Here is a 14,134-nt window from a genome sequence, read left to right as displayed (position 1 = left end):
CCTTGAAAACACCATTGGCAAGCTACCCTAGGGCACTAGTATATTACAGTATCGGCTCCCCTGACTCCGCTCACGAAGAAGGAAGAGCAGAATTATTTTAATTAAAAGCGTCGTCCACGATGCCGAGACGCTCCATATCTTTCGCCACCCCTCGAGAGTATTTCCTGGCTCTTTTCATAAACTCTTGCGACTTATTAATTTCGACTTGGCGCCTCTTCATGGCGACTTCTTGTTCACGCCGGATCTCGAGGGGCTCATTCGCCTCGTCAGTTTCCATGGGATCATAGTATTCGTCCAAAAACTCAGGAGGTGGCTTCACAAGGGAAAAAGCCAGTAAGTCACCAACCCAGAGCGACACGTTGCCCCGCAGCTCCAGCAATTGCGGCGAGTCGGAAAATGGAGGTGAGGCAAGTATGGAATCCATGCTCGTTGCGATCTGTCGGGCTTCTTCCAATTCTTGCTGCCGAACCTTTGCAATAAGAGCTTCCTTCCTGTCCGACTCGCTGCGCTCTCCATATTCATCCATGGACTCCTCATCAGAGTGTTCAGAAGGCACCTCATCCTCAATCTTATCTCTTTCAGACCGACTTTCCTCCTGCGCAACATAGACCCAAAGACCAAACATAGCGGGATAGATTTGCAAGGAAGTGGTAGTATGCGTATAAACATGCTCATGGATTTTTTTCCACGGATAGTTCACGACCAAACGCTCATAGTACTCCTTTGCTTCTGCGAAACCCTTCCGAGTGAAAGGTAGTGAGGTTCGATCTTCATTACCGAGAGCTTTGAATGATGATTGATGGCCAGACGCCGCTGGTTGATTTCGCCGTAGCAGAATCTCGGCGCCAATTCCCCACCTATGGTCCACGCGCACATCTAACGGTTTGCGTTCGAAAAGTTCTCGTGTGATGAGGCCCCACGCTCTTCCAGCCCGGGTAAAGTCCCCGTCAAGCAGACAGCGATGGAGGAGAGTAGTCAAGGCTGCCAGGTGTCGAAATCGAAGGTTAGGGCTAAATGCTTGAGATCGAGGGGCGTAAATTGAAATCGGCAGTTTGGGCAAGTCATGTGTTAATTGGTATGCCGTTGTATGTGTATGCCGATCAGGCGGCGCGGAATTCTCAGGCGCGGCATGAGGAAATCGACCTCCAGGTAATTCTTGGTCAAGAGGCAGACCGGCAATTCGGTACTGATGTGTTTCGTTGGGCGTCAGAACAAGGGGCTTCCTGGGTACTGAGTCTTCTACCGAAACAGCGTCTGTGATATCTGCACTGAGGTCTTCTGCATCACTCCTTGGCTCTGAGTCCTTGTTTTTGACATCATATTGGGCCACTCGCGGAGGTGTCTTTCTGGCCGAAATCCTTGAATCAACATATGGTAAGGAAAAGTTTCCGGCGAACACTTCAGGCTCCATAAAATCAGCAGAACGTGACTTCCATTCAGAGGTGTTTCGCAAGTATCGAATCCGATGGAGGGCGGCCGAGAGAACCACCTGCGGTTGACAAAGCGCGACAGAAGATCCCGCCGCAAGATGGATTAGTAAGATAGCCACCGAGGCCGAGAACCCGCGGGAGCAAACCAGGCAAACAGCACTTATCGCTATCAACCCCGTTGCCGTCCGCCAGCCCAAGTCGGACTCTCCTCTTTCGTCTCCCCTTACCTCGCGTTTCGCATTTCCCCCTCCTCTTTTTATTCCCGCGTGTTCGTTCGGTTTTCCATCCACTGGGCTTCGCTGATACCTGGATTGGTCCTGCCCCGTCTCCACGGCTCGGCGGGTATTCTGGGTACAAGTCTGGGGACAGCACCTGGTGGTTTGTCAGACAAGTCGAACCTCCCGGTCGCAATACTTAGTGTTAAGAGTCAACCTGTCTCACATAGCTGCTACCCATTGACGTCTGCCTATCGCCGCTCCGCTGATATTCCGTTTCTTTGTCCCACCGATCTTTCTTCCTCCGATCTCACCGTCGCTCACGCCACCTGACATTGCGTCGATCTCGCAACCGTCAGTCCCCAGTCATCGATCTCGCCGATTGCCTCTCCCTCCATCAGATCCAGTCCCCGTCAATAATCGGATTTCATGCTCGTTGCTAGGGAACCGTCCATGGCCGCGGACAGTCTCTAGCATCCCAAATACTCTGTTGTCATCGCCGTGAACTGCTACTATGGGACAGTCTTCCTCTACGGCCCGACCCCACCCCGAAACTGGCAACCCGGATTATTTGACATCATCCCCGACAGAGCGTGACATCGATGCGAGGAATGAAGACATGAACAATCAGCAGACAGCGGAGCAGAATGGGGCCACAGGTCCCTCGTTCGGGGCGGAATTTTTTCCTTCTGATGAAGAGGGCATTGCGCCTTCCAGTGAACTGAATGAGGCCGCGGAAGCCTGGCAGCAGCCAACTCGCCTTTCTGGGGGATTTGGGCATGAGATGCGGAGCATTGAGGAGGAAAGCACCGCCGAGCTCGATCCTCAAGAGCCAGAGTATCGACGCGCGGAAACTTTCACTCAGATGGCGGCAAGAAGACAGTCGACCATGTCGCGGCTAGGATCTAGATTCTTACCCAACTCAGTCATCCGTGGACTTCTGAATAGCCAAGAAGAGACCCCCGCAGAGGGCCTTGCCCACCGCCACGGGCTTGTTTCGAGGACACCACCAAGATCCGAGACCACCAGTGGCCACAGCAGCAGCCGATTTAGCCCCTTCAGCGCGCTTGGATCACGAGGAGTTACTCGTCGCCGATCTGTTAGATCACCTTATTACATACCCTCTCGTGTAGATCCATCAGACATCTCTGAGCCCGCGAGCAACTCGTCCTTCGAGCGGCGACTACCCGAACCATCCCGTGTTCCCTGGCGACGAAGTGCGCGTCTCAGCCGGGTACGCCACTCGCTATCAACGCCCATCTCTCACATGTTCGGCCAACCTTCTTCTGAGATGTCTTCTCCGCACGAGAATCCCCGACATGTGCCAATCCCTCACTTTCTCGATGAACCACTTCCGCGCGATATGGACACCCGTTTGGACTGGAGAGACCCTGTCGATGAACCGTCTCCTGAACTAGGATCAATGGAACCCCCGATCCGCAACGGAGGACCACCGGCCTCCATTCAACCAAGTCCTGGTTTAATGCGAATGAATCGGCTCCCGGGCCTTCTTCGAGCACGATCGGCTCGGGACCTCCGGCAACAAGATCCAACTCCCCTCTCTCGAGTGTTACAACTTGCGGCAGCTGCCATCGCAGCTCAGCTCTCCGGAACCACTGGCCCTGTTCTGCCGAATATTCAAGCTCTAGGCAACGATGGCCTCGACGGATCTCTCGAAAATTTTATCCAAAGCCTACAGCATGCTACATCTGCACAATCACAGCCATCTGTTTCCGGAGAAGGACCGAGTAACACTGGCAATGAGGCACCAACCCCCCCAGTCAACTTTTTGCGTGTCTTCCGTTTTGCCAATTCAGAGACTTCCGGTGGCTCGAACTCCCCTTCGCGAAATACGAATGGTACTCAAAATACCGAGAACCCTAGCACGCAGCCTGATGGGATGTCCATTGATGAACCCGCGGGGGGTACTGAAGGGCGAACGGTTACACTGGTAGTTGTTGGGGTTCGATCTGTCCCGGCGGGTGGTGGTAGTGGTGGTGAACAAGGACCACCGGCTCCCGGTGGTGCAGGCCTGGATGCTCTGCTCGGACTACCATTCTTACCAAATATCCCACGGCCTTCGGACAGACTTGGCGATCTGGGACAGCGCGCAGATGGTCTTCCGCAAGTACAACCCCCGCGACCTGGAGCGCCTACACCAATTCCATCACTCGGAGCATCGGACTTCCCACGCCGGCCAGGCTTCACCTCGTCCCGTTGGAGATCTCCTGATGCAGGATCTCGCCCCCCTTACCCACCCTATCAACCCTCCGCGCTGTCCGAAAGCCCTCCTGGGCCCCATCCTCCACCGTCCACCCCTGCCGAGCCAGGCTTGTCTGCCGTCTCCTCCGGCACTTCAACTCCAAGCCGCAGACCTTCATCCGCCTCGGCCATTTCACCGACTCTTCTTCCCCATTTGCACGAGGGTCAGCCTATGTCGCCCGATTTGGGACCTACCGAGACGGCTGCCCCGCCCAATGCCACCCGTGAACGACGACGAAGTGATTCTGAGTTCGCCCGCCATCGGGCCATCGGACACCACCGGGCCTTCGGATCGGGATCTGTCCGCCGCAATGGCGTGGTTGAATCTGATCAGCCTGCCCCCAGTGCAACGGGTCGAAGCTGGCTTATATATGTCGTTGGAACTAATCTATCGGAGAACCACCCGGCCCTTACGACACCAAGCCTTTTTACCGACGTAAGTACCTCATCTACCACCTCTTTCACGGTTAGGATTTCGACTAACACCAGCCACCTAGAACCCGACCTACGAGGATATGATTCTACTGTCGTCACTTCTCGGACCAGCGAAACCCCCAGTCGCAACTCAAGACGACGTCGACTCTGCGGGTGGACTATTCCGTCTTGTAGAATACTGTGGTACACTTGTCGCAGAACCCCTGGAAGGTGTTGGCGCTATTCAGCTTCAAGATGGAGAGCGTTGCTTGATCTGTCTGAGCGACTACGAAGTGGCCGAGGAGGTCCGAAGGCTAGCTAAATGCCAGCACGTCTTCCACAAAGGCTGCATCGATCAGGTAAGTTCTTTTGCGTTTGAGATAAATCCCGCCCAATTGTCTCTATCCTTGCAGGTACTAAGTCGATGAATTAGTGGCTAACTACCGGCCGAAACTCGTGCCCCCTCTGCCGGGGACAGGGCGTTCATGAATCCTCCGACAACGGTGATGTACCAGCATCTTCCGAACCAGACCCTCATGCTCCGGGCCCGACTCTCTAACTTTCTCGGTCCCAAATCTCCCCTCTGGCGTTTCCATCAAACTTTAGCATCCAGCGTCTGCTTCGAGCCTTTTAACGATTTTTTTCCCCCAAGGATATCCCCTCGGCATTCTGTCTTTATTGCGTTGTGTCTGGACGCATTTCATGTGCTTGTCTCGTCTATCTTCCTGGGATAGAAGCGGCGTATTTTCCCGAAGCACGGGTTTCACTTCATGTTTCGGTTAACTCGCGTACGAATTTTTTGTCTTTTCTGCTTATTGTACCTATGCTGGCATTTCACTTCGGACATGGCTCATCAAAAGTGATAGGCAACTCTGCGCTTCTTGAGCTTCAGAGTATTTCACAGAGTATGCTGGAAGAGTGAATAACTGGCCCCACGGCTTTACCATGTCCTTTTAGCTCGAATACTTTGTTCTGAACTTCTCCTGGTCTATTCCTCTTGCACTAGTAGTGGTCGACATAGTCGTCAGATCTGACCGAGTCTCCATAGATCGCTGCCCCGCTTCCCCTCGATCACGTGAGAGAAAATATTCCCGCTGCGGCAACGAAGCTCCAGTACCTGCTACACATTCCTGCTATTTCAATTGTACAGCTCTGTTTCAACTGCATCTTTGCTCTATTTAGGTACACAACAGCCCAGGGACACCACACTTTTGGCCGGGAATTCACAGTTGACAAGAAGACCACACAGGAAAACGTGAAGCCACATACAAAGCCTCCGAAAACGCGACGACAAGGCGATAGACCCGGATCCAGAACGCAAATTTGTCGCAATTAGAGCATACAATCCTTGAACCGTGCTTACAATATGGTCGCTCCGATCCGCGCTACCGTCCTCATCTCCGGCAATGGCTCCAACCTCCAAGCGGTGATCGACAAAGTCGCTGAGGGCCAGCTGAACACCACTCTCGTCCGCGTGCTCTCGAATCGCAAGGACGCCTTCGGTCTCGAGCGTGCCAGCAAGGCCAACATTCCGACGCTGTATCACAATCTCGTCAAGTACAAAAAGCAGCACCCCGCGACACCGGAGGGCGTCCAGGCTGCGCGAGAGGAGTACGATGCCGAGCTTGCGCGACTAATTCTCGCCGACTCGCCGGAGCTGGTGGTGTGTCTGGGCTTTATGCATATTTTGTCACCACAATTTCTGGAGCCATTGGAGAAGGCGAATGTCCGCATCATCAACCTGCACCCTGCGTTGCCGGGGGCGTTCAATGGTGTGGTGAGTACCCCACCTGGAAGATTTGAGAACCGGAAATAGACGGAAATATCTTTGGGGATTCTAAGCTGACTTTCATTTTCATAGAACGCAATTGAGCGGGCTCATGCTGCGTGGATGGAGGGTAAGATCGACAAGACTGGAGTCATGATTCACGACGTGATCTCGGAGGTGGACATGGGCAAGCCGATCCTGGTCAAGGAGATTCCTTTCCAGAAGGGCCGGGACGAGGATCTGGATAAGTTTGAGTCTCTGGTCCATGAGACTGAATGGGGTGCCGTCATTGAGGGTGTCGGTATGGTGTTGAAGGAGCTGCAGGCCCAGAAGCAATGATCCTTCATTTGAACTCGGACTCACCGACTGGCGCCGAGCCGGGACTTGCCATTGCCGCTGATGGTTTTACACATGGCAGAAGTTCTCACCGGATGTTGACGATGTTATGAATATCACGTATGAACTTTAGAAAAAAAAAGACCTCGATTTTGCATATCTCAATTGCGATATATGACTTTGTGCTGGCACTTCAATTCAAACGTTGACGCTTGCCCGTGTGTATCAAATGGCATTACCTGCGCAGATACGTTGGGTTCATGGTCAAATAAGGGCTGGAACTGCCCATGATAAACTGTACTTAGAATACAATCCCTGATTGAATCAGACCAGACCCTATGATCGCGCATTGCCGTACCTGCTACTCCACCGTCTCCATTGCGCCGTGCCAAGATTCGAAAGACCAGACTGCCGCCGGGCGATGCCGACGAATGGGGCCAAGAGAGTGCATCCATAGTTGCAACTGGGCCGCAATTAAAAAAGGTCGAGTCCAGAATGCCCACCGCAGCGGCCTAGAAAGGGCGTAATTTGGATAACACTTCCATGGACCATGGACTACGGACGACCATAAGCCTGTACGAGATGAACGGAGCGCCACGGAGGTATGGAGAACGGTCCATCGTGCATCATTGCCTTTTACTTTCCAGCAACGTGCATTGAGATCGCTGGGGGGCTTGCAGGGGTGTGAAATTGCACCCACCTCACCGGTCGAGTGCCCGTCACATGCTAGATGCATCATTCCAAGCCTTTGGTCGCCAGCGCCCGAGGCAAATCATCCGGAGCCACGCGACAGTGCGTCACAACGTGGACCACAGGGGCCTTCCGATGTGGGCGCTGCAGTGCAACCCGAGGAGCAGGATCATCCATCCGAGCCCCTTAGGAAATATCCCGCCGTTGGGAAATCCCATCGTGGCGGACCCCCCGGCCAAACCGGCACTCACGGCAGCCTCAGGCCCTCCTGGCGAAGTGACAGATCCCAGTGCCGGCCCCGCTAGCTCCAGCAAGGGTCAGTTGGACAGGAGAACAAAAGCACCATGTGGGTTTGTGTGCCAACATGACCCCGGGTGCCCTCCCAATTCGAGTCCCGAGGCCTCATTAGCTAGGGCGTATGGTGTACCTAGGGTGAGCCTAGGGGATGGACTAGGGGACCTACTCCAGTCCCCGAGGGCCCCCATTTGCGCCCCCAATCTAACCCATCCCACCACCCATCTTCCAAAACGGCCGGCGTTAACTCAATTGTCTGCGTCGAGGCAGTTGTATCCGACGGGATCGGCCGATCTCTGCGCGCCTTCTGCGCCTCGTGTCGGAGTCTCAGTGCCGCCCGGTGCGTGGTGTTTGACGTGGCTGTGTGTTTCATACTTACATACGTAGTTCGGTGATCTACTTGGAAGTAGTATCAGCTAGCCACGACAGTGTGGGTTGCAGCATTAGAACCTCGGGGGACACAATTGGTAGTCTAGAGATTCCCACCATTACCTTGGTTTGATAGTGTTGGAAGTTGAGGTTTGTGACCCAGGACTCGCTAGATTTTATTGACTATAGATTGAAAATGAGAGAAAAGGTGCAGGTGAGAGATAACAGGTGATCTGCCGGAAATTTTCCCGTATTTCTGTTGCTGGATTAGGTAGCGAGCAAAGTGGAAGTCAGCTGTCTTTTGCTTCCCGTTGAATCACGTTCACTCAACTCAAAGCCACGAGTTCCGTCGAAACAGGATCATGATTTCCCAATCGCGAAAGCAACGCAAAGCTAACTGGAAAGATCATCATTATATATTGCAGTTTTCCAGTCTCTCTTCCCGTGTTGAGCAAGACAGACCTCTCGCACATCCAACATAATCATGTTGGCTACACCCAATTCATTTCAATGCCGCCATCCCTGCTTTCACATCTCATATTCGGAGCATTCCCTACACAATTATGATATTATGAACGTCAGAACCCAGCCTGATTGATGCACGGGGGTGATTCGATATTCAATTTCGATAGCCCAAAAGCCGGAGCTCAGATTTCAATGTCGCAGAGCAGAGTGATAACGAATGACATAACCGATTGATCTATTCCTCCCATTCAAAAGTTATCTCTGATGTGGTATCCAGGGCTCAACCACGGCCTATTGTCCGGCCGAGTCTGATCTGCAACCTCGACATCAGGCCAGCCTCCACTCGCGTGACCCATGGCACACTGTTAGTGACAGGCCAGCTAGATGCACTGGGAATTGTTCAGTAGAATTGACAGTATCAACTTGCATTGCATCATGTGTAGGCTGAGTGCTCTGCCAGTCTCCGAGAGATTTTGAAGTCCCCGGATCGGTTCTCGATAATGGCCTGATCGAATGATGGTTTGATCTCCCGCTCATGGCGGTTGTATGCGATCCCGGATTCGAATACGTAGTCCCAGCTTGCGATTGATGTTTCTGCAGATTTTAGTTTCCTTATTTGCTGTGGTCCTTTTGAGAGTCATATTTTGTGGCGTTGTAGCATGTTGACAGTGTTGCAAAATCTTTGGACCACGCACTCCCTTTCTTACCCACCTGCAGGTTCTCGTGCTTGGTAAATGATTATGAAGATAAATTTGGTACTACGCTGAAAGCCTACTAGATTAGGTATAGGGAACAGCAACTTAGAGGTGGAGACATCAACCGGTCTTCCCCAACTTCCGGTAACCGCTATGGCCATGACGGGGAAGGAAGAGATCAAGCACGGCGATATTACCCAGTCGGGCCCAGTGCAGTTGCTAGAGTCGACGAAGACAGGGATCGGCCTTGAGAGGAAGCAGCAGGCATCTGTTATGAGCAGCAGCGCAGGTGTGGTGGAGCACGTCCAGGGCTTGGTGGAGTGGCTGGCCCACCGTCTGTCAAGGAGCGCAACCATTTAGCGTTTGACCGGCTCATCTTTCACCCACATGGCGAGAAATGTCGGAGGGTCGGTGCGTGGTGCTGGCCCCGGCGTGGAACACGCATTTCTGGTGATTGTATCCATTGTCCGGGCGAATGGGATATCGACCCGCCACTGGCGTGCTGATCTGCCATTGTTCCCTTGCCCACAATCATGATCGTGAGCTTGGGGAGGAGCTCGAGTGCTTGGTGCCGATGGAGTCGATACCAGAGTACCTGTCCTCTCTAGCGCCTTTTCGATTTGCTCGGCCCACCTTTTGTTTTTTCCTCTTTTTTTCCCAATCCCCCAATTTTTTTTTTTTTTTTTTTTTCTGCGCACCTGTCAAATTCTTGTCGATCAGGCACAGCGATGCAAGCCTGGCATTTCCATTCTCTAATCACAAAGACGGGGGAGGCTGAAAACACTGCAGCCTTCAGCTGAGCTGCATCGTGCCCCTCCCATCAAAGTGCCCGTGCCACTTTGCCCCATTTTTGGTCGAGGGAGGCGCGATATCCGTGGAATGCCAGGGCAAACTCGATGCATCTTGAACCCGTCGGAAGTGGGATTCACGTCCCCCAACTCTTGTGCCTTCTCCACACCCCCCGGCTCCTCCTTCCCAATCATGAATCATGAATCCATTCATGAGCTCAGGGGGGTCCACTCCTCTAGCCCCTTAGTAACCCGGCTCCACCTAGGACCGATCTCCGTCACGAACAGAACGTTTTCGGCAATTTCTCGATGCGCCGGCGCCCCTCGAGGTTTCAGATTTGCCGAGTGCTGTCACCTGGAGCGGAGTGCGCCGTTCTATCTGACCCGAGCTGTCGTCTCGGGCTCCAATCTTCCGAAGCTTGACCTTATCACCGAGGTGGTCTCTCTGACTCCAGTATCCCTAAGTAGGTAGGTATGTATTTCCACCTCCTCGCTCGCCCGTGAGGCCCCAGCTGGGTTGATCTGTTCCTCGGCGGGTTCCACATCCTCCAGCGGGCGCGCAATCCACGATCAGAACGGATGCTGTTCATCAGAGGGACCGCTCGGAATGGCTCCGTCGGCTCTTCGTTCGATCCAGGGCGGTTAATAGGGAGGCTCGCCAATGGAGAGGCGCGTCTCGATGGAGTATGCATGTCCGGCTGGAGATGGGCGCCCCAGCATGGCCGGGCTGTAGGGTGGTGGACGCTATGATCAGCTTGGATCATGCAGGATCGCCTCCGTTGATGGCGCATCGCCAGCTGCATGGACCCGGGACAATTGGGGCTCGAGCCGCCGAGCCACGGTGGACAAGCCCTAGAGAAATTGAATTTGCCGGTGATATCACTGCGTTGTGGCTTGCGAGGATCGTCGTCCAGAAAACCTCCGCCCCCTTTTCAAGTTCACCGAGACCCGAGGCTCGTGGAGATCCTCTGACTAAGTATTAAGGATAAAAATAAGCCCAGAGGATGATCCCCAACTAGAGTGGGGAAAAGGGGCCATCGCCGCAGTGCGACATCACGGATCTGTAATGCTACCTTGTGGATTTTGGCTCTGGGCGTCTGATGCAGTTCCAGTTGGAATTCGTGGCTCTGCTGCCATTTTCCGCCCAGGGTCGATGATGGCCAGAGCTGGCTCGACGAGTAGTGGGCGTGTAAGGACCCAGTGAACGACAGAGGCGATAGTTCTCGATCAGCCCATGAGAAGGCGACGATGAGGGTGTAGATGGGACAGAGACTGGGACTAGGGATCTGAAGATGTCGACTTCGTCCGCAAATTGTAGGCTCGTATTGGAAACGGACGTCGAGCAGAGAACGGGCAAAAGTTCTCTCAGGCTTCTTTTAATCTCCGCACATCTTGGTGCCAATAGTCTGGGTCAACCTCACCCCACCGCTTCCGCCGTCTCTACGCCTTACACCAACACCTACTCCGGTCTCTCCTTCTTTTCTCTCTCCCTCTGCGACTAGTGTTCAACTAGTTATACTACTATTCCCTGTCCCGTTCACTTCCTATTTATAGGTGCCTGCAGATCTGCTCCTACGATGCACTCGTCCCGAGATTCATGCTGAGCTGGACTTAACCGTGGGGTGAATACCCGGATCCAAGCATGGAGCAGTCATATCAGCAGCCCCAGGCAGCCCTGGCCGGCTTTCTCGATTCAATGCAGCAGGACTCAGGCATGTCTGCCTACTCGCTGTTCGGGCCCACGCAGTATCCCGACAGTGTCGCGTTTTGGCATGATCCCTCCGCTGCTCCGGCCATGGCCGTGCCCGCTCCGTCATACCCGAAGCAGCCGACCTTGCTCCAACCCATCTCCGATCAAAAGAAGCACAAGCGCACCCGCAGCGGCTGCTTCACCTGTCGGGCTCGCCGTATCAAGTGCGACGAGTCCCGTCCCGTGTGCGAACGCTGCAGAAAAGGCAGCAGGGACTGCGTCTATCCCTCGCCCACGACATCCTCTTCAAAGGCCGCCGGCCGCACCACGGCGAAATCACGCAGTGTACGCCCGCCCTCGCAAGGAAGTGATTCCTCGAGCAAGGTAGAGACTGATACCATCAGTCCTTTGGAGCCCATCATCGATGAGGAGGAACCCGGCAGTGCCGGTCCAGTATCAAGACCGTCTCCACCCAGCGGTGGCGGCAAGTCTCGTCCCGAACTGGACAGGACGCAGAGTGGTCAGTCAGTGCACAGACGCAGTAACAAGCAGACGCCCGAGGCCGAGAACTTTAATATCATAGACCCGAGTAGCTCGCCCTCGACTACGGAGTCATCGTCTCGGTTTGAATCGATGAGCGTACGATCAGCTAGCATCAGTCACACCACTCTCGATCTCTTGAATTCCTCCCGCTTGTCGGAAGATCTACGTTTCTATCTGAACTATCACCAAGAATTCATCTCGCACGAACATTTCTTTTTGAGATCCGGCAGCGAACGCTTCATCCATGACAGCATCATTGAACTTGCCATGGGGTACGACCCGTTGCTCTATGCCCTCGTCGGGTTTGCAGCATATCTTCACACCTTGCACACTCCCGGTGGAAAACTTTATACGTTTCTGAAATATTATAATAAAGCATTGGTTCTCTTGCGAAAGTCACTGGGCTCCGGAGAAGAGCACACGGAGGCAACTCTGTGCACCGTGCTTGTGTTGACAACTTTCGAGGTATTTATTCAGTATTAGCCTAGCTCGCCTGGCTGCTCATCGCTAACTCAAGTCTCCCAACCGCAGGAATACATCGGCGACTGGGTGAACTTGATTGATCATCACCAAGCCGCACATGCATTGGTGCGAGAAATATTGACGCCGGAATCATCCAACACCGTTGAACTACACACCAACATCTTCCTGTGGTATGCACGCTTCGACATTGTCGTTGGAATCGTGGCTGGGACGGAGGCGGTTCTTGGGCGAGACTGGTACATCGGTAAGGAACAGTACGACGCCGAGCAAGCTGCTCTCTATCCCAACGACCCGGCAAAGCAGCTTGCACTTGTTGCCTCAATCAACCGTCGATTCGGCTTGGAGATGGCCTCGCTGTATGCGAGGTTATCGCGTGGTCTGATCCCAATGGACCAATTTGTCGTGCAAAACCAACAGCTCGGGCAGACGATGGAACGTGCAAAGAACATCATCAGAGAATTCGACAATTCCGAATACACAGTCCGTTCCTATCCGAATCAACAACCTCTGACAGACGATGATATTGTGGACCCTTACGTACCAGGCGTTCTACACACAGGCCCATTGTGGGATGCCAATTACGCATGGATTGACCTTCTTTCGACTGAGTTGATGTTCAAATACCAAACAATGCTCGCTTTGCGACAGCCCTTGCTTCCAGAATTGCAAAACTTGGCCTTTGAGCAATGTCGACTTCTCGAAACCATTGACCGCTGGCCGAACAAGGGTTATGGACACTGTATTGGGTTCAAAAATAGCATCGGCCTTTCCAGCATGTTCCTCACCAAAGACGCCAAGCATCAAATGTGGTCTCGGCGCAAGTTGGCCATGATGGAACAACATGGGTGAGTCTTTAACTAGAAACTTAAGATCTGAAGTCTAGAGACTAATGTTCCGATTTCGTTCGGATAGATACATTATCCCCCCAAAATTCCGCGAAGCCTTAGGTGCTATCTGGCAAATCCCCGAACTCGAACACTGGTGGCTCCCGAACGACGAAGGATACTATGATATCATCCGCGAAATCCGTGCCTTGTCTGCCGAACGCATGAGCCAACCCCGCGACGACTTCCGCGAGAACGTGCGCGATATGAAATCCCTTTTCTGGAAATTGAGCGTGGATGATCAGAATGAGGAGCAGAGTCCTTCAAGTAGCCATAGCGGTTATCCTTGAAGGCATTGTAATTTCTATCGACATCCCCATTCAGTCACTTCGAGTCGCCGAAAATTATGCATAACCAGCCACCCCAAGCCACCTAACTCACCTGCAAGATCCTCACCTTCTGGCTACGGATGCTTCCCATACATCGCTGCAATTTTTGGCTCACCAGGGCAGTTTGCGTCCACGGTGAGGAGCCACATAACTGGCCACACGCATTGCATCATACCCCCTGTCGCACCTTTACTTACAACCTTACTCCTAATATCTTTTCCGTATACCCACCACCCTTGTTACTTCCACTGAACACTACTTCCCCTTCATCCTGATCTCCACATGCCCACTATATCCTCTATTTGTGGCTTTATTTCCGTTCATTCCACCTTTTGCATGGTTCCTCTTGGTCATGACTTGATGTGTACATTTATTATACCCAATTTCTCAGACATCATTCAACACATATTAATAGCATTTCTTCTTGGGCCCTCTGATACCATGAAGGTCTTTCCCCGATACCATAAACCATTGACCGC

General features: G+C 53.2%; 5 protein-coding genes across 5 annotated transcripts; 4 read left to right on the top strand and 1 right to left on the bottom strand.

Annotated features, from left to right (window-relative positions):
• Positions 1–97: 97 nt before the first annotated feature.
• Positions 98–1,411, bottom strand: N7532_000544 (uncharacterized protein; the record flags this gene model as incomplete). The annotated part of the gene is made up of 1 exon (XM_056613048.1): positions 98–1,411. The coding sequence occupies one exon, from the start codon at positions 1,409–1,411 to the stop codon at positions 98–100; it is 1,314 nt and encodes a 437-aa protein (XP_056480272.1).
• A 748-nt stretch (positions 1,412–2,159) lies between these two features.
• N7532_000543 (RING-H2 finger protein) lies at positions 2,160–4,880 on the top strand (the record flags this gene model as incomplete). Its single annotated transcript, XM_056613047.1, has 3 exons — positions 2,160–4,343; positions 4,405–4,680; positions 4,755–4,880. The coding sequence occupies 3 exons, from the start codon at positions 2,160–2,162 to the stop codon at positions 4,878–4,880; spliced, it is 2,586 nt and encodes an 861-aa protein (XP_056480271.1).
• An 807-nt stretch (positions 4,881–5,687) lies between these two features.
• On the top strand, positions 5,688–6,428 carry N7532_000542 (phosphoribosylglycinamide formyltransferase; the record flags this gene model as incomplete). Its single annotated transcript, XM_056613046.1, has 2 exons — positions 5,688–6,098; positions 6,183–6,428. 2 exons carry the CDS (start codon positions 5,688–5,690, stop codon positions 6,426–6,428), a joined length of 657 nt encoding a protein of 218 aa, XP_056480270.1.
• A 2,663-nt stretch (positions 6,429–9,091) lies between these two features.
• N7532_000541 (uncharacterized protein) lies at positions 9,092–9,298 on the top strand (the record flags this gene model as incomplete). Its single annotated transcript, XM_056613045.1, has 1 exon — positions 9,092–9,298. The coding sequence occupies one exon, from the start codon at positions 9,092–9,094 to the stop codon at positions 9,296–9,298; it is 207 nt and encodes a 68-aa protein (XP_056480269.1).
• Positions 9,299–11,368: 2,070 nt separating this feature from the next.
• On the top strand, positions 11,369–13,616 carry N7532_000540 (Zn(II)2Cys6 transcription factor; the record flags this gene model as incomplete). The annotated part of the gene is made up of 3 exons (XM_056613044.1): positions 11,369–12,424; positions 12,491–13,287; positions 13,355–13,616. The coding sequence occupies 3 exons, from the start codon at positions 11,369–11,371 to the stop codon at positions 13,614–13,616; spliced, it is 2,115 nt and encodes a 704-aa protein (XP_056480268.1).
• Positions 13,617–14,134: the final 518 nt, after the last annotated feature.

The sequence above is a fragment of the Penicillium argentinense genome (genome assembly GCF_028826775.1).
Source record: "Penicillium argentinense strain IBT 30761 chromosome Unknown utg000001l_segment0_segment0, whole genome shotgun sequence".
Lineage (NCBI taxonomy): Eukaryota > Fungi > Ascomycota > Eurotiomycetes > Eurotiales > Aspergillaceae > Penicillium > Penicillium argentinense.
The sequence above is the reverse complement of the archived record's forward strand: the minus strand, read 5'-3'. Positions and strand labels throughout refer to the sequence as shown.